The following is an 18,443-nucleotide window of genomic DNA, read 5'->3' as shown; positions in this document are numbered from 1 at the left end:
ATGCATCATTCCCCCATGTAGCCATGGCTCTATGTAGTACAATGCGCCTCCCATAGTCTGTTCTTGACTTGGGGATTGTGAAGAGACCCTTGGTGGCATGTCTTGTGGGGTATGCATGGGTGTCCAAGCTGTGTGCTAGTAGTTTAAACAGACACCTCGTTGCTTTCAGCATGTTAACACTTCTAACAAAAACAAGTAATGATGAAGTCAATATCTTCTCCACTTTGAGCCATGAGAGATTTACATTCATATTGTTAATATTAGCTCTCCCTGTACATTTAAGGGCCAGCCGTGCTGCCCTGTTCAAATGAATTTATGAATTTACCACAAGTGGACTCCAATCAAGTTGTAGAAACATCTCAATGATTATCAATGGAAACAGAATGCAACTGAGCTCAATTTCGAGTCTTATCGCAAAGGGTCTGAATACTTATGTAAATAAGGTATTTCACAAAACCTGTTTTCGCTTAGTCATTATGGGGTATTGTGTGTAGATTTGATCAGGGCAACAAAAAAATATATACATGCATGCATACATACATACATACATTTAGGATAAGGCTGTAACTTAACAAAATGTGGAGAAAGTGAAGGTCTGAATACTTTCAGAATGCACTGTATGTGTGAAGACCATCACAGCAGCCCAGATAATTTTCTTACTAGCCCTACCTTCCATTTGTCATCAATGGAATATCCCTGTTGAATATTTTCTCAATTTTTGTCAGATGGGCCTTGATAGTCAGCTGTGTATCTATCTGGCAGGTCCTGGCTCAGTGCCAACATCCGACAGCGGGGTTGGGGCAGAGGGGGTACTATCGCAGTAATTAACCCTTGATGCAGGGAGCAGTTAAATGCAGTTGATCGCTAGGATAATTATTGAACCTGTCTTGATTTATTTATTTTTCTTAATACATTTACTTAAAAGAAATGCAAACTTGCTTTCTTTAGTCCATGCTTTTAATCGTCCTCGCTCTGACATTCTTATTCTGGGTGAAAATACATTACACACATGCACACACTGGGTAGCTCATTGCTCTCAACAGTCTTCAGACTTTAAATATTCAGACATTGAAGTGTCAGACATTGTCTTCATACCCAACCTCAAGACCCGAATTTTTACTGAATTATAATAATGTGTGTGTTTAGTGATGAGCTGAAGCAAGCTGCCTCTGTGAAGTCCCTGGTGGCCTTACAGGAGGAGAACAACAAGCTGACCAAGGAGCTTGGCAGCAGCAAGAAGGAGACCAGTGGCCAGCAGAAGGTACCACCACTGGACTACTGATGTGTTACCTCCTCCCTCAAACTGCCTCTAGATTTTAAGAATGTAACATTTTACATTGAATTACTACAACTTTCCAACCAAGCAATTCATCCTATAATGTATGTTCTTTTTTCTTAGCTGGAAGCTCAGCGGTCCAAGCTCAATAAACAGTTGCAAGAAATGAAGCAGAGGTGAGAAACTGTGTAGAAACATGGTGTATTTAGCTAGCCGTGTCTATAATGCTGTTTTCATTTCCATCCAAATCAAGTGTCCGAAAATTGTTTGCCGTTTCTAGTCGAAAATAGACACTCCCAACAGTTCTGCAATTAAGCATGGATGTTTGCATCACTTTTCCATTCATCAACGTGGCATGTAATGTTTGTGCTCTGTCTACATACTCTGTCTGCTAACATCCTCTTTTGCCTTTTTTTACACATTAATTTAAATTGAGAAGCTGAAATATCTTGGGTCAATAAGTATTCAACCCCTTTGTTATGGCGTGCCTAAATATGTTAAGGACAAAAAAATTGCTTAAGTTGCATGGACTCTCTTGTGTGCAATAATAGTGTTTACATGATTTTGGAACGTCTACTTCGTCGCTGTACCCCACACATACAATTATCTGTAAGGTCGAGCAGTGAATTTCAAACAAAAGATTCAACCACATAGACCAGGGAGGTATTCGAATGCCTCGCAAAGAAGGGCACATATGGGTAAAACAAATTTTTAAAGCATATATTGAATATCCCTTTGAGCATGTTTTAAGTTATTAATTACACTTTGGATGGTGATTCAATACACCCAATCACTACAAAGATACAGGCGTCCTTCCTAACTCAGTTGCCCGAGAGGAAGGAAACCGCTCAGGGATTTCACCATGAGGCCATCGGGGACTTTAAAACCGTTAGCGTTTTTAATGGCTGTGATGGGAGGTAACTGAGGATGGCTCAACAACATTGTGAACATAAATGACAGAGTGAAAAAAAGGAAGCCTGTACACAATAAAAAGGTGCTAAAGTAATACTACAAAAAATGTGTCAAAGCCATTAACTTTTTGTGCTGAATACATTTTATGTTCGAGGCAAATCTAATACAACACATTACTGAGTAGCACTCTCTCTATTTTCAAGCATAGTGATGGCTGCATGTAATTGCTAAGGACTGAATGTTCAGGATAAAAAAGAAACGGAATGGAGCGAAGCACAGATATCTTAGAGGGAAAACCTGGTTGTCTGCTTTCCACCAGACACTGGGAGATTAATTCACCTTTCAGCAGGACAATAACTTAAAACACAAGACCAAATATACACTGGAGTTGCTGACCAAGAAGACAGTGAATGTTCCTGCGTGGCCAAGTTAGTTTTAACTTAAATCTGCGTGAAAATCTATGGCAAGATCTGAAAATGGTTGTCGAGCAATGATCAACAACCAATTTGACAAATCTTGAAGAATTTTGAGAAGAATAATGGGCAAATATTGCACAATCCAGGTGTGGAAAGCTATTATAGACTTTCCCAGAAAGACTCACAGCTGTAATCTCTCCCAAAGGTGATTCTAACATGTTTTGACTCTGTTACCATAGAGAGGTTGCTGTTTAATGAGTAATCCCTCTAATTCACTTGCTTTTTGTCATCACAGTATATTTACAGTGCCTTCAAATTATTTATACCCCTTGACTTATTCCACATTTTGTTGTTTGAGCCTGAATTCAAAATGGATTACATTTTTTTTTTTTTTCACAAGTGTATTGAAAATGAAGTATATAATTGACATAAGTATTCACACCCCTAAGTCAATACTTTGTAGAAGCAACTTTGGTGGCGATTACAGCTTTGCATCGTCTTGGGTATGTCTGTATTATCTTTGCGCATCTGGATTTGGGGATTTTCTCAAGCTCTGTTAAATAAGATGGGGAGTGGCAGTGAAGAGCAATATTCAAGTATGTCTACGTATTTTCAATGGGATTCATGTCTGAGCTTTGGCTAGGCTACTCAACGACTTTCACATTCTTGTTCTGAAGCCATTCCAGCATTGCTTTGGCTGTATGCGTGGGGTCATTGTCCTGTTGGAATGTAAATCTTTGCCCCCAGTCTATGGTCGTTTTCACTCTGAAGCAGGTTCTCATCAACGATTTGCCTGTATTTGTCTCCATTCATTGTTCCCTCTATCCTTACCGGTCTCCCAGTCCATGCCACTGAAAAGTATCCACATAGCATGATACTGCTACCACCATGCTTCACGGTAGGGATGGTGTTTGACGGGTGATGAATTGTGCCTGGTTTTCTCCAGACATACCGCTTTCCTTTCAGGCCAAAGAGTTAGTTTTGTCTCATCAGACTATCTTTCACGTGCCTTTTTGCAAACTCCAGGCGCTCTGTCGTGTGCCATTCTCTCAGGAGTGGCTTCTGTCTGGCCACTCTCCCATAAAGCCCAGATTGGTGAAGTGCTGCAGACTGTTGTCCTTCTGGCAGGTTCTCCCATCTCAGCTAAGGATCTCTGTAGTTCTGGTGGTCATTGAGTTCTTGGTCACCTCCCTGACCAAGGTCATTCTTGCCTGGTTGTTAAGTTTGGTCAGACAACCAGCTCTAGGCAGAGTCTGGGTAGTTCCATATTATTCCAATTTCCCAATGATGGAAACGACTGTGCTCTTGGAAACTTTCAACACTCTGGAAGTTGTTTTATACCCTTCCCCAGATATACAGTGCATTCGGAAAGTATTCAGACCCCTTGACTTTTTCCACATTATTCTAAAATTGATGATTTTGTTTTTTCCCCTCATCAATCTATATACAACGCAACAAAAACAGGATTTAAAAAATGTTAGCTAATTTATTAAAATAAATGTCACATTTACATAAGTATTCAGACATTTTACTCAGTACTTTCTTCAAGCATCTTTGTCAGCGATTACAGCCTCAAGTCAAATTGGGTAGGACGCTACAAGCTTGGCACCCTTGTATTTGGGGAGTTTCTTCCATTCTTCTCTGCAGATACTCTCAAGCTCTGTCAGGTTTGATGGGGAGCGTTCATTTTCCCCTCGATCCTGACTAGTATCTCAGTCCCTGCCGCTGAAAAACATCCCCACAGCATGATGCTGCCACCACCGCGCTTCACCATAGGGATGGTACCAGGTTTCCTCCAGACGTGAAGCTTGGCGTTCAGGCCAAAGAGTTCGATCTTGGTTTCATCAGACCAGAGAATCTTGTTTCTCATGGTCTGAGAGCCGTTTAGGTGCCTTTTGGCAGAATTCAATGGGGTGGCGTAGCTTTTTACAATTTAATCAATTTTGAATAAGAGTAACGTAACAAAATGTGGGAAAAGTAGAGGGGTCTGAATGCATTCCGAATGCACTGTATGCCTCATCACAAATCTCTCTGAGATCTACGGATAGTTCCTCGGACTTCATGGTATAGTTTCTGCTCTGACATGCACTGTCAACTGTGGGACCTTTTATAATGACAGGTGTGTTTCTTTCTAAATCATGTCAAAACAATTGAATTGGCCGCAAGTAGACTCTAATCAAGTTGTAGTGACATCTCGATGATGATCAAAGGAAATGATATGCACCTGAGCACATTTTTTAGTATCCTAGTCAATGGGTGTGAATACTTATGTCAATGAGATTTTGTATTTCTTTTTCAATAAATTTGCTAAAATTTCTTTTAAAAGAATCACTGTCATTATGGGGAATTGTGTGTAGATGGGTGAGAAAATAATACATTTTGAGTTCAGGCTGTAACAACAAAATGTGGAGTAAGTCAAGGGGTATGAATACTTTCTAAGGGAACTGTATTTATATATATTTTTTCAAGCTAAATGGTAGAGTCCAAACCACTTCAAATTTGATTTGTCACATGCGCCGAATACAACAGCAACAATACAACCTTACAGTGGAAATGTTTCTTACAAGCCCTTAAAACCTCTTTGGGCTAGGGGGAAGTATTTTCATGTTCGGATGAAAGCGTCTCCAAAGTAAACTGCCTGTTACTCAGGCCCAGAAGCTAGGATATGCATGGTAGTATTTGATAGAAAACACTCTGAAGTTTCTAAAACTGTTAAATTAATGTCTGTGAGTATAACAGAACTGATTTGGCAGGTGAAACACAATCCATCCAGGGAATTTTTATTTTTGAGGTCATTGTGTTTTCTAATGCTTTTCTATGGGAAACCTGATTTTTAGGGCCCAGTTTGCAGTTCCTATGGCTTCCACTAGATGTCAACAGTCTCTAGAAATTGTTCGATGTTTTTCTTTGAGAAATGAAGAAGTAGTCCTATTCTTTCCATGTGTCACTCAGACAGTCTTTTGTTATTTTTCTCCGGTTTTGGAAACAGTTTATTCCGTCTTAAATTTTAGTGATTTATTTACCTTTTAGGGTACCTGAGGTTGGATTAGAAACGTTGTTTGAAATGTTTGGACCAAGTTTACAGGTAACTTATTAGATACTTTGTAGTCATGTTGGGCGAGTTGGAACCGGTGTATTTCTGAATCAAACGTGCCAAATAAATGGACATTTTGGGGATATAAAGAAGGAATTTATCAAACAAAATTACCATTCATTGTGTCACATTTGGGATTGTGAGACATTTGGGATTGCAAAAAAAGGCATTTATTATATTGCTATTTCTGACTTTAGTGTTGCACCTGCCTGGTTGCAAAATGGTTTTCATGTTTTTGTATGCGGGGCGCTGTCCTCAGATAATCGCATGGTGTGCTTTCGCAGTAAAGCCTTTTTGAAATCTGACACAGCGGCTGGATTAACAAGAAGTTAAGCTTGATTTTGATGTATTACACTTGTATTTATATGAATGTTAAATATTCATATTTCTGTAGTTTGAATTTGGTGCGCTGCAATTTCACCGGATGTTGTCAAATCTATCCCGGTAACAGGATTCGAGCGGGATTCGAGCTTAAGAGATCCCTAAGAGGTTTTAACCAACGATGCAGTTCAAGAAATAGAGTTAAGAAAATATTTACCAAATTAAATAAAAAATGAAATAAAAAGTAACAATAATGAGGCTAAATACAGGGGGTACCGGTACTGAGTCAATGTACGGGGGTACAGGTTTGTCGAGGTCATTTGTACATGTAGGTAGGGGTAAAATGACTGCATAGATAATAAACAGCGAGTAGCAGCAGTGTTAAAAACAAATGTAAATAGTCCGGGTGGCCATTTTGATTAATTGTTCAGCAGTCTTGTGGCTTGGAGGTGGAAGCTGTTAAGCAGCCTTTTTGACCGCACTTCCCGCACGGCAAGCGCTCCGCTACCACTTGCAGTGCGTTAGCAGAGGGAACAGTCTATGACTTGAGTCTTAGACAATGTTTTGGGCCTTCCTCTGACACACCTAGTATATAGGTCCTGCATGGCAGGAAGCTTGGCCTCGGTGATGTACTGGCTGCAGCGCCTTAGTCGGAGGCCGAGCAGTTGCCATTCAAGTGGATGCAACCGGTCAGCATGCTCTCGGTGGTGCAGCTGTAGAACCTTTTGAAGATCTGGTGACCCATGACAAATCTTTTCAGTCTCCAGAGGGGGAAAAGGCGTTGTCGTGCCCTCTTCACGACTTTCTTGGAGTGTTTGGACCATGATAGTTTGTTGATGTGGATACCAAGGAACTTGAAGTTCTCGACCCGCTCCACTACAGCCCCGTTGATGTTAATGGGGGTGTGTTCGGCCATCCTTTTCCTGTAATCCACGATCATCTTCTTTGTCTTGATGACGTTGAGGGAGAGGTTGTTGTCCTGGCATCCCACTTCCAGGTCTCTGACCTCCTATTGACTGTCTCGTCGTTGTCAATGATCAGGCCTACCACTGTTGTTTTGTCAGTAAACTTAATGAGGGTGTTGGAGTCGTCCTTGGAAACACAGTCGTGGGTGAACAGCGAGTACAGGAGGGGACTAAGCATGCACCCCTGAAGGGCCCCAGTCTTGAGGATCAGCGTGGCAAATGTATTGTTGGCTACACTTACCACCTGGGGGCGGCCTGTCAGGAAGTCCAGGATCCAGTTGCAGAGAGAGGTGTTTAGTCCTTAGCTTAGTGATGAGCTTTGAGGGGACTGTGGTATTGAACGCTGAGCTGTAGTCAAAGAACAGCATTTTCACATAGGTGGTCCTTTTGTCCAAGTGGGAAAGGGCAGTGTGGAGTGCAATTGCTTCATCTGTGGATCTGTTCAGGTGGTATGCGAATTGGAGTGTGTCTAGGGTTTCCGGGATCATGGTGTTGATGTAAGCCATGACAAGCCTTTCAAAGCACTTCATGGCTACAGACAGGGACTATGGTGGTCTGCTTGTAGGTATTACAGACTCTGTCTGTGAGAGGTTGAAAATGTCAGTGAAGACACTTTCCAGTTGGTCCGCGCATGCTCAGAGTACACGTCCTGGTAATATGTCTGTTGGATGTTGACCTGTTTAAAGGTCTTGCTCACATCGGCTATGGAGAGCATGTTCACACAGTTGTCCGGAACAGCTGACGCTCTCATGCATGTTTCAGTGTTGTTTGTCTCGAAGCGAGCATAAAAGGCATTTAGCCTGTCTGATAGGCTTGCGTCACTGGGCAGCTCGCGGCTGGGTTTCCCTTTGTAGTACGTAATAATTTACAAGCCCTGCCACATCTGACAAGCGTTAGAGCCGGTGTAGAAGGATTCAATCTTAGTCCTGTATTGATGCTTTGCCTGTTTGATGGTTCTTCTGAGGGCATAGCGGGATTTCTTATAAGCGTCTGGATTAGTGTCCCGCTCCTTGAAAGCGGCAGCTCTAGCCTTTGGCTCGGTGGGGATGTTGCCTGTAATCCATGGCTTCTGGTTGGGATGTGGGGGGGGGGGGATTTTCACCTTTTTATTCCGTGCTTCTGAATTAAAGTTTCAAAAGCACAATTCTATGTGTATATATAAAGATGGAGTTTAAAGCAGCAACGTTTTGGGCGACCCGACCAAATTCACATAGAAATGTGAGTTATAGATCTGTCATTCTCTTTGAAAGCAAGTCTAAGAAGTGGTAACTGTTCTATGTGCACTATTACTATGCTTCCCATTGTCACATAAACTGAAATTAAGCAAACTATTAGAATTTTTACAACCAGGAAATGGCGGAGGGATTTCTTCATAGTGCACCTTTTAACCGAACTTAAGAAACCAGTCGGCTGCTGGTGGTACTCCAGTAGACATTAGAGTTCACTCAGATTATGCATGGTCAATGCTTCACTATTCCCTTTTGTAGTGGTTAAACTCATGACTATATCATAATTTTGTTTTGCTCTTGACAGAGAGACCACAATGAAGAAACAGTTAGATGAGGAGAAAGCCTCCCTCCAGAAGTCCATCCATAAAAGCAGCGCCTTGATCTCTGAGAAGGATCAGGAGCTGGAGACCCTGATGAGTGAGGTAAGAATTGGTGCTCTTCCCTATTTCTAGACATTTTAATTCCCTAGCCTCATGCAGGCTCCCTGGCACTAATTCTAAGCCAAAAAGCATTGGACTAGTCTTATTCGAACTTGAGTTCATTTTCAGCACATTGTTTTTCATTTGCATACTACACTGAACAAAAATCTAAACGCAACATGTATAGTGTTGGTCCAATGTTTGAAATTAAAGATCCCCAAAATGTTCCATACACACGCAAAGCTTATTTCTCTCAAATTCTGTGCACTAATTTGTTTACATCCCTGTTAGTGAGCAGTTCTCTTTTGCCAAGATAATCCATCCACCTGATAGGTGTGGCATATCAAGAAGCTGATTAAACAGCATGATCATTACACAGGTGCACCTTGTGCTGGGGCCAAGAAAAGGTACTCTAAAATGTGCCGTTTTGTCACACAATGCCACAGATGTCTCAAGTTTTGAGGGAGCGTTCAATTGGCATGCTGACTACAGGAATGTCCACCGGAGCTATTGCCAGAGAATTGAATGTTCATTTCTGTACCATAATCTGCCTCAATATCATTTTCAGAGAATAGATTAGGGCATTTATATTTTTCGTCTGAAGTTTACATACACCTTAGCCAAATACATTTAAAATCAGTTTTTCACAATTCCTGACATTTTAATCCTAGTTAGAAGTCCCTGTCTTTAGGTCAGTTAGGATCACCACTTTATTTTAAGAATAATAGTAGAGAGAATGATTTATATCAGCTTTTATTTCTTTCATCACATTCCCAGTGGGTCACAAGTTTACATACACTCAATTAGTATTTGGTAGCATTGCCTTTAAACGGTTTAACTTGGGTTGAATGTTTCGGGTAGCCCACAATAAGTTGGGTGAATTTTGGCCCATTGCTCCTGACGGAGCTGGTGTAACTGAGTCAGGTTTGTAGGCCTCCTTGCTCGCACATGCTTTTTCAGTTCTGCCCAAAATGTTCTATAGGATTGAGGTCAGGGCTTTGTGATGGCCACTCCAATACCTTGACTTTGTTGTCCTTAAGCCATTTTGCCACAACTTTGGAAGTATGCTTGGGGTCATTGTCCATTTGGAAGACCCATTTGCGACAAAGCTTCCTGACTGATGTCTTGAGATGTTGCTTCAATATATCCACATAATCTTCCATCCTCATGATGCCATCTGTTTTGTGAAGTGCACCTGTCCCTCCTGCAGCAAAGCACCCCCACAACATGATGCTGCCACACCCGTGCTTCACGGTTGAGATGGTGTTCTTCGACTTGCAAGCCTCCCCCTTTTTTCTCCAAACATAAGGATGGTCATTATGGCCAAACAGTTCTATTTTTGTTTCATCAGACCAGAGGACATTTCTCCAAAAAGTACGGTATTTTTCTCCATGTGCAGTTGCAAACCGTAGTCTGGCTTTTTTAATGGCGGTTTTGGAACAGTGGCTTCTTCCTTGCTGAGTGGCCTTTCAGGTTATTTCGATATAGGACTCGTTTTATTGTGGATATAGATACTTTTGTATCTGTTTCCTCCAGCATCTTCACAAGGTCCTTTGCTGTTGTTCTGGGATTGATTCGCACTTTTCGCACCCAAGTACGTTCATCTCTAGGAGACAGAACCTTCCTAAGCGGTATGATGGCTGCGTGGTCCAATAGTGTTTATACTTGCATACTATTGTTTGTACAGACTAACAAAATTGCTCCCAAGCATGAACCAGACTTGTGGAGGTCTACAATTTTTTTCCTGAGGTTTTGGCTGATTTCTTTAGATTTTCCCATGATGTCAAGCAGAGGCACTGAGTTTGAGGATAGGCCTTGAAATACATCCACAGGTACACCTCCAATTGACTCAAATTATGTCAATTAGCCTATCAGAAGCTTCTAAAGCCATGACATCATTATCTGCAATTTTCCAAGCTGTTTAAAGGCACAGTCAACTTAGTGTATGTAAACTTCTGACCCACTGGAATTGTGATACAGTGAATTATTATAAGTGAAATAATGTTTGTAAACAATTTTTGGAAAAATGACTTGTGTCATGCACGAAGTAGATGTCCTAACCGACTTGCCAAAACTATAGTTTGTTAACAAGACATTTGTGGAGTGGTTGAAAAATGAGTTTTAATGACTCCAACTTAAGTGTATGTAAACTTCCGACTTCAACTGTATATCCATTGTCTAATGTATATGACATTTTTATTTTATTTTTTTAACCTCTGAGCAGTTATCAGTGCTGCGTGGGGAGATCGCCACAGCGAAGACACTGAAGTTTACTGTCCAGTTACTGGAGAAGGACAAGGCGCGGCTACAGGAGCATGTTCAGAGCCTGGAGAAGAGCCTTTCAGGAGGACAGGAGACTGTTACCAGCTCCTCAGGTATGACTGGGTAGTTGAAGCTTAACTCATGTCTACAGATTGAACTTCACTGTCACTGAATGCTTTATATGCATGTTTTCCCTTCAGGTGACGCAGCTCTGAATCAACTAAGGGAGAACAAGGAGACTGCAGAAAGCCAGGTATACATTACTTTTATAATGGACCAATTTAGAAAAAACGGGTGAATAAGAGACCGCTTGGGTATGTCATTCAGTGGGTTATTTATTGATATGTACAGTGTTTCATTGTGTGTTTGGCAAGATTGTGTAAGAAGTACCTAACCTAAGTCGTACTTGTGCATTAATTTAAGATATGTTTCCATACTATTGCCATATGACATGCTGTGGTTGCTTAGCATACTACGACAATGGCAACTTTCATACTATCAGTGGTATGGAAATTCCCTCTAAATTAATGCAATTTTGCTCATGTCAATGTCTGCAAAGTCCATGACTGGCAGTGTACAGAATTTATTTCAACTCACAGGAGAACCTCTGACAATTGATTTAGGAAGCTGTTTTATCACAGGTGTGCTGAGATGCCTCAAACAGCTTTAACCAAAAACAATAATGAGCACTGAAGTTGCTTACCATGTAGATCTGTCTTTATCCCTTAACTTACTGTCACAGGCTTTGAATAGGTTTGTCAGAGGTTGTACAGTGATGAAGCTGTAATGCTTGCCTACCCACTTATCTCTTAGGTTGTTTTAGTATTTTTACATCTGTCAGTGATGACTTGAATCTATTGTCTGCCATTAGGTGGGTCCTAATTTTGATCTGTTTTGTCTCCTCCATCTCCACTTCCTCATTTACCTCCTTCCTCCTCTGTCACTGATGTTGGCCATGCTACCCGGAAATCAGGCAGCGGTTTGTTACTGTTTTTCATCAGCTCCACTCATGCATGTCTATTTGTCTGTAGATTTCCCCTCGGTTCCTGTTCTGTCTGTGCTGTTCTATGTTCTGAAAAATTATTCCTGAATGTTCCTGTTGATTTACATTTCTGGTCGTCTCCTAAAGGCGTCCGCATACTTCCCATTCGAAACAGTTTCAAGCCTCAATTCGTCAGGGCATGGACTCGAGTTGTCAAGTGTTCCACAGGGATACTGGCCCATGTTGACTCGAATGCTTCCCACAGTTGTCAAGTTGGCCAGATGTCCTTTGGGTATTGGACCATTCTTGATACACAAAGGGAACTGTTGAGCGTGAGAAACCCAGCAGCTTTACAGTTCTTGACACTCAAACCGGTGCACCTGGCACCTACTACCATACCCTGTTCAAAGGCACTTAAATATTTTCTTTCCCATTCACTAGTTGAATGACACATGCACAATCCATGTTTTAATTGTCTCAAAGCTTAAAAATCCTTCTTTACCCGTCTCCTATCTTTCATCTACACTGTTTTGAATTGGATTTAACAGATGACATCAATAAGGGATCATAGCTTTCACCTGGATTCACCTGGTCATTGTGTGTCATGGTGTTAAAGGAATTTAATTCCTATGTTTATCAACCAATTCAATTAAAACACTCTGCCCATAAATAAGAATTTGTAAGATAATTATCAGCATTAAATGGACAGAAACCAGTCTTTCAATCAATCAATAGCGTTTATTCTCGAGAGTACTGAATCATAGTAAAATTTACATCAGGTTATATAATAAAGATGATGTCATAGGTTTTAATGTCCATCCTCCTCTAGAATACAATGGCAATACAGTTAGAGTTCTCATTACTGTCTGCCACCTGTTAAACTATCTGCAACCAACCCAAGGTCTTTCCCCTCCCTGTGTAGCGACATCATTCTAGCCTGTCTGAAGATAAACCCATTCTTTCTAACAAGGAACACATAACATTCAACCTTATGTTTATAATAAGATTCATTCTTACAGTAATATAGTAGTATTCTGTTTGGTTATAATAAGTCAAATGTATACATATTTTAGTCATTAAACACAAAAATCCCGTAACACATGGAAAGAGCAGGTGTTTTGTACACTCCAGTGTATGTTATGACAACATTTTGTGATATTTTTGTTTGTTTTGGTTTTCGGCAAAAAAAAAATTTTTTTTGCTGTTTGTGTTATTTTCTTGAGGCAAGCAGAAGTTCTGAAGCCGACGTATATGCCCCTTCGTTGGTGATTGGTCAACATTAGGCATTCTTTAATTGTTTGTTTTCATTCAACGAGAGACTACTCGTTTCTTTGCAAATGTTTTCACTTGAGAAATACTGCACTAAACATCTAAGTTGGATGTAAAATTGCGGACTAAAACCTCTGCAAAAACTTCAAAGGATTTATTTACAATAGCTTTCAGGGGTTACATTTTTTTCTCATATCCTATTCAAGAAGGACATTTATCAGAGTATGCTTTCCAGCAAATTGACATGCCTTGATGCCACAATTTCTCATGGTGGATGATCCAGAGTTGTACTGTTCAGTGTCGCCCTCATTACCCTTTCCCATGCTCAAGCCAGGATGTGGGGTTTGTTTTCACAACATAGGAACTGGTGAAGGTTGTGGTTCACTGTTCTTGTAGCATGATGGGTTGGGGAAAGGGGTGAATTTACTAACTGCTTGTGTGATATTGGCACTCAATGAGATGTGGATACAGTTGGATGACCTGTTGTTCATGTGTCCAATAGTTGTAAGTTACATGTCACATTTATTTTTTACTGAACTGTGGCAATGTCTGTGATATCCCGTCTTGTCTGGGACAGATTGAGTTCCTGAACTCGGTTATCGTGGACCTGCAGATGAAGAATGAGGAACTTACAGGCAAGCTGGAGAAGATGGCAGAGGCTGCCCTCAATGGGAATAATGCAAGCGAGCTTGACAACTATGATGGGTCAGCCTTCTCCGATGCTCTTAAACTGTAACCCTGAGTCAGACAAGTTAAAGCCCAAACTAACCTCATGCTTTTTTTTTTGTTAATTACATGAAGCTAGTTCAGAGCATGAAGCATTATTTCTATCTTAACATTTCATCAGTCTTAGTTTGTCCCCTCCCCTGTAAAGTACTTTTCCATTTGTCTAGTTTAATGTACATGCTGACACCCTGACCCTGTATGTCTCCCACCATCTTCTCAGCGGTTTTAACAAAGGCCCCTCAAAAAAGAAGGTCCCACCAAGGCTCTTCTGTGACATCTGTGACTGCTTCGACCTCCATGATACAGAAGACTGTCCCACTCAGATGCAGATGCCGGACTCCCCACCCCACACCACCTACCACGGCAGTAAGGATGAGGAGAGAGCTTATTGTGACATCTGTGAGGCCTTTGGCCACTGGACTGACTCCTGTAACGACGACCAGACCTTCTAATCTAAAGCCTTCGAGAACCATCTTTGGCACAATCTCAACTTTTGCACATGAATCAAATTCACATCAAATTCACATGAGTTCTCTACTGTATGGGTTTGTCCACATGTTTGTTTGTTTGTGGAGAAAGTCCCTTACTCAAGCCCCTAAGCGCTCTTATGGGAGAATGTTTTCTCAAAACAATAAACGTAATTATCCCTACCCACACTATGTTCACATCATTGACTGGTAAAAGGTGCAGGAGTGCATATGTATTGTGATAAAAGGTTTTAATTGGGAATTGTAAAGGACTTGTGTTGAAATAAAATCCACGGTTTGTTTGCTATCCTCTTCAGTGTGCATAAGATGAAAGGCTATAGTTTATTTTTTTAAGCTTGAGCATACTTTATACTTTGAAAAAGGTTGCCTTGTCTGTGTGATAATTGTGTGGTGGAAAGGTATGCAGAGGGGCATGGCTGGTTCCTGCTGCCTGGAAGTGTTGGAACAGTGAAACCCAACGCTGGTTGACTTTCAGTAAAAAAGACCTAACCTCGGCAGAATGGGACAGTGGGATCGTGGTCAAGGTTGAAACCGCTAAACAAACCTAAAGGACTGCACACACTCTATTTCTCCTCAGTTTAAAATCCTTGGTTCTTTTTTAAGTGGCCTTGACAAGAACATTGCTTAATTAAATCATTTAAGAGAATAAAATATTGTAAACAGATGGTATAATGCTTATGAATTTCTGTACCTAACTTTTTAAATGTTGAATATCTGTACAAAATAAATTACATTTATGGATGAATTAAAGTTTTTTGCAGGAGCTCATGTGAAAGGACCTTACTTTTGACCATTCATAAGGATAATTTCTCTATGAAAGGAATGCTTATTTTACAGTAGCGAGACCGACAAGTACAGAAAGATACACACAAGTTTGTGTCTCAAAACATTTGCAGGAGCTCACATGAAATGACCCTTCAAACACATTTCATATTACAGTATTTCTTTTAATTTTGTTCTCATATTTTCTTTACACAATCTACTTCCTCATAAGAAAGTACTGGCTCTGCTATGCAATAAAGTTCATCTGAACAGAAGCTGACAAAACCCTGGAAATGACCACGTTTCAGAAAGCATTATGACATCACATTTAAATATACATTTACAATCCACAGATTTCAGCTATAGTAGACAAGTTTTAAACACTGCTCCCTCAAACAATTTATTGTTTCTAATAATTCTACACCACAGCTCCCCTCCCCCCACAGCACACTAGACCTGTTAAGTTTGTTACCCATCAGTACCATTGGAACTCACTAGACCTGTTTTTAAAGTTTCAGTTCGACCTTCCTAGAACCCAAGAAACATTCTAGAAACTTCCTTGTCATAAGTGTTAAATCTCAGTAGGGCTCGTACACCATCTTTGCTGAACTGAATACACAGTAAAGCCAATATGTCAGAATACTTCAAATATTAATATGGATGAAGGAAAGGAAGCTATTTTTGACAATTTATACGGATAATTTCTCTATGAAAGGAATGCTTCTTTTACAGTAGTGAGACAGACAAGTACAGAAAGATACACACAACACCTGATACCTCATATCCTTAATCTAAAGCACTTCAGCTTTGTGTCCTGCATTAGAGACCACATTGTCCACATTTCAGTGGGATTCAGTTTGTGATTTTGATCAAATCAAATTTATATATCCCTTCTTACATCAGTTGATATCTCAAAGTGCTGTACAGAAACCAAGCCTAAAACCCTAAACGGCAAGCAATGCAGGTGTAGAAACACGGTGGCTAGGAAAAACTCCCTAGAAAGGCCAGAACCTACGAGAGGAACCAGCCTATGATGGGTGGCCAGTCCTTTTCTGGCTGTGCCGGGTGGAGATTATAACAGAACATGTTCAAATGTTCATAAATGACCAACATGGTCAAATAATAGTAATTACAGTGGTTGTCGAGGGTGCAACAGGTTAGCACGGCCAGGTGGCCTGGGGACAGCAAGGAGTCAGGAGTTATTGAAGAGGTGCCAGGTAGTCCTGAGACATGGTCCTAGGGCTCAGGTCCTCAGAGAGAGAATTAGAGAGAGCATACTTAAATTCACACCGGATAAGACAGGAGAAATACTCCAGATATAACAGACTATCCCTAGCTCCCCCGACACATAAACTACTGCAGCATAATTACTGGAGGCTGAGACAGAAGGGGTCAGGAGACACTGTGGCACCATCCGATGATACCCCCGGACAGGGCCAAACAGGCAGGATATAACCCCACCCACTTTGCCAAAGCACAGACCCCACACCACTAGAGGGATATCTTCAACCACCAACTTACCATCCTGAGACAAGGCTGAGTATAGCCCACAAAGATCTCTGCCACGGCACAACCCAAGGGGGGGCACCAACCCAAACAGGAAGACCACGTCAGTGACTCAACCCACTCAAGTGACGCACCCCTCCTAGGGCCGGCATGGAAGAGCACCAGTAGGCCAGTGACTCAGCCCCTGTAATAGGGTTAGAGGCAGAGAATCCCATTGGAGAGAGGTAAACCGGCCAGGCAGTTCCGTTCACCTTCACACTCCTGGGCCAGACTACACTCAATCATAGGACCTACTGAAGAGATGAGTCTTCAATAAACTTAAAGGTTGAGACTGAGTCAGCGTCTCACATGGATAGGCAGACCATTCCATAAAAATTGAGCTCTATAGGAGAAAGGCCAGCCTCCAGCTGTTTGCTTAGACATTCTAGGGACAATGAGGCCTGCGTCTTGTGACCGTAGCGTATGTTGTTGATATGTACGGCAGGACCAAATCGGAAAGATAGGTAGGAGCAAGCCCATGTAATGCTTTGTAGATTTGCAGTAAAACCTTGAAATCAGCCCTTGCCTTGTTTCCGGATGACATCCCCAAGAGGTAAAATACACTGCTCAAAAAAATAAAGGGAACACTTAAACAACACAATGTAACTCCAAGTCAATCACACTTCTGTGAAATCAAACTGTCCACTTAGGAAGCAACACTGATTGACAATAAATTGCACATGCTGTTGTGCAAATGGAATAGACAAAAGGTGGAAATTATAGGCAATTAGCAAGACACCCCCAATAAAGGAGTGGTTCTGCAGGTGGTGACCACAGACCACTTCTCAGTTCCTATGCTTCCTGGCTGATGTTTTGGTCACTTTTGAATGCTGGCGGTGCTCTCACTCTAGTGGTAGCATGAGACGGAGTCTCCAACCCACACAAGTGGCTCAGGTAGTGCAGCTCATCCAGGATGGCACATCAATGCGAGCTGTGGCAAGATGGTTTGCGGTGTCTGTCAGCGTAGTGTCCAGAGCATGGAGGCGCTACCAGGAGACAGGCCAGTACATCAGGAGACGTGGAGGAGGCCGTAGGAGGGCAACATCCCAGCAGCAGGACCGCTACCTCCGCCTTTGTGCAAGGAGGAGCACTGCCAGAGCCCTGCAAAATGACCTCCAGCAGGCCACAAATGTGCATGAGATCCACAGACCCCTTGTGAGACCAAATGCTGACACATGCACATTTGTGGCCTGCTGGAGGTCATTTTGCAGTGCTCCTCCTTGCACAAAGGCGGAGGTAGCGGTCCTGCTGCTGGGTTGTTGCCCTCCTACGGCCTTCTCCACGTCTCCTGATGTACTGGCCTGTCACATGTACATTGTACATGTGCCTGCCTTCTACATTGTAGAATAATAGTGAAGGCATCAAAACTATGAAATAACAAATGGAATCTTGTAGTAACCAAAAAAGTGTTAAATCAAAATATATGTTATATTTGAGATTCTTCAAAGTAACCACCCTTGCCTTGATGACAGCTTTGCACACGCTTGGCATTCTCTCAACCGCCTTCACCTGGAATGCTTTTCCAACAGTCTTGAAGGAGTTCCCACATATGCTGGGCACTGCTTTTCCTTCACTATGAGGTCCAACTCATCCCAAACCATCTCAATTGGGTTGAGGTTGGGTGATTGTGGAGGATGGGTCATCTGATGGTCAAATACCCCTTACACGGCCTGGAGGTATGTTGGGTCATTGTCCTGTTGAAAAACAAATGATAGTCCCACTAAGCCCAAGTATCACTGCAGAATGCTGTGGTAGCCATGCTGGTTAAGTGTGCCTT

The 18,443-nt window shown here is 41.6% G+C and overlaps 1 protein-coding gene across 2 annotated transcripts in view; it reads left to right on the top strand.

Annotated features, from left to right (window-relative positions):
* clip1a (CAP-GLY domain containing linker protein 1a) overlaps positions 1 to 15,122 on the top strand; it is a 53,379-nt gene extending 38,257 nt beyond the window's left edge. The window contains exons 19-26 of one of the 2 annotated variants that reach the window (XM_055886975.1): positions 1,147 to 1,261; positions 1,400 to 1,452; positions 8,518 to 8,635; positions 10,857 to 11,007; positions 11,095 to 11,147; positions 11,868 to 11,873; positions 13,723 to 13,850; positions 14,092 to 15,122. In XM_055886975.1, the coding sequence (XP_055742950.1) occupies positions 1,147 to 1,261; positions 1,400 to 1,452; positions 8,518 to 8,635; positions 10,857 to 11,007; positions 11,095 to 11,147; positions 11,868 to 11,873; positions 13,723 to 13,850; positions 14,092 to 14,323 (856 nt within the window). In that variant the 3' untranslated portion in view covers positions 14,324 to 15,122. The remainder of the gene's footprint in view (positions 1 to 1,146; positions 1,262 to 1,399; positions 1,453 to 8,517; positions 8,636 to 10,856; positions 11,008 to 11,094; positions 11,148 to 11,867; positions 11,874 to 13,722; positions 13,851 to 14,091) is intronic. The other variant, XM_055886976.1, reaches the window with a different exon arrangement.
* Positions 15,123 to 18,443: the final 3,321 nt, after the last annotated feature.

The sequence above is a fragment of the Salvelinus fontinalis genome, chromosome 28 (genome assembly GCF_029448725.1).
Source record: "Salvelinus fontinalis isolate EN_2023a chromosome 28, ASM2944872v1, whole genome shotgun sequence".
Taxonomy (NCBI): Eukaryota; Metazoa; Chordata; class Actinopteri; order Salmoniformes; family Salmonidae; genus Salvelinus; species Salvelinus fontinalis.
The sequence above is the reverse complement of the archived record's forward strand: the minus strand, read 5'-3'. Positions and strand labels throughout refer to the sequence as shown.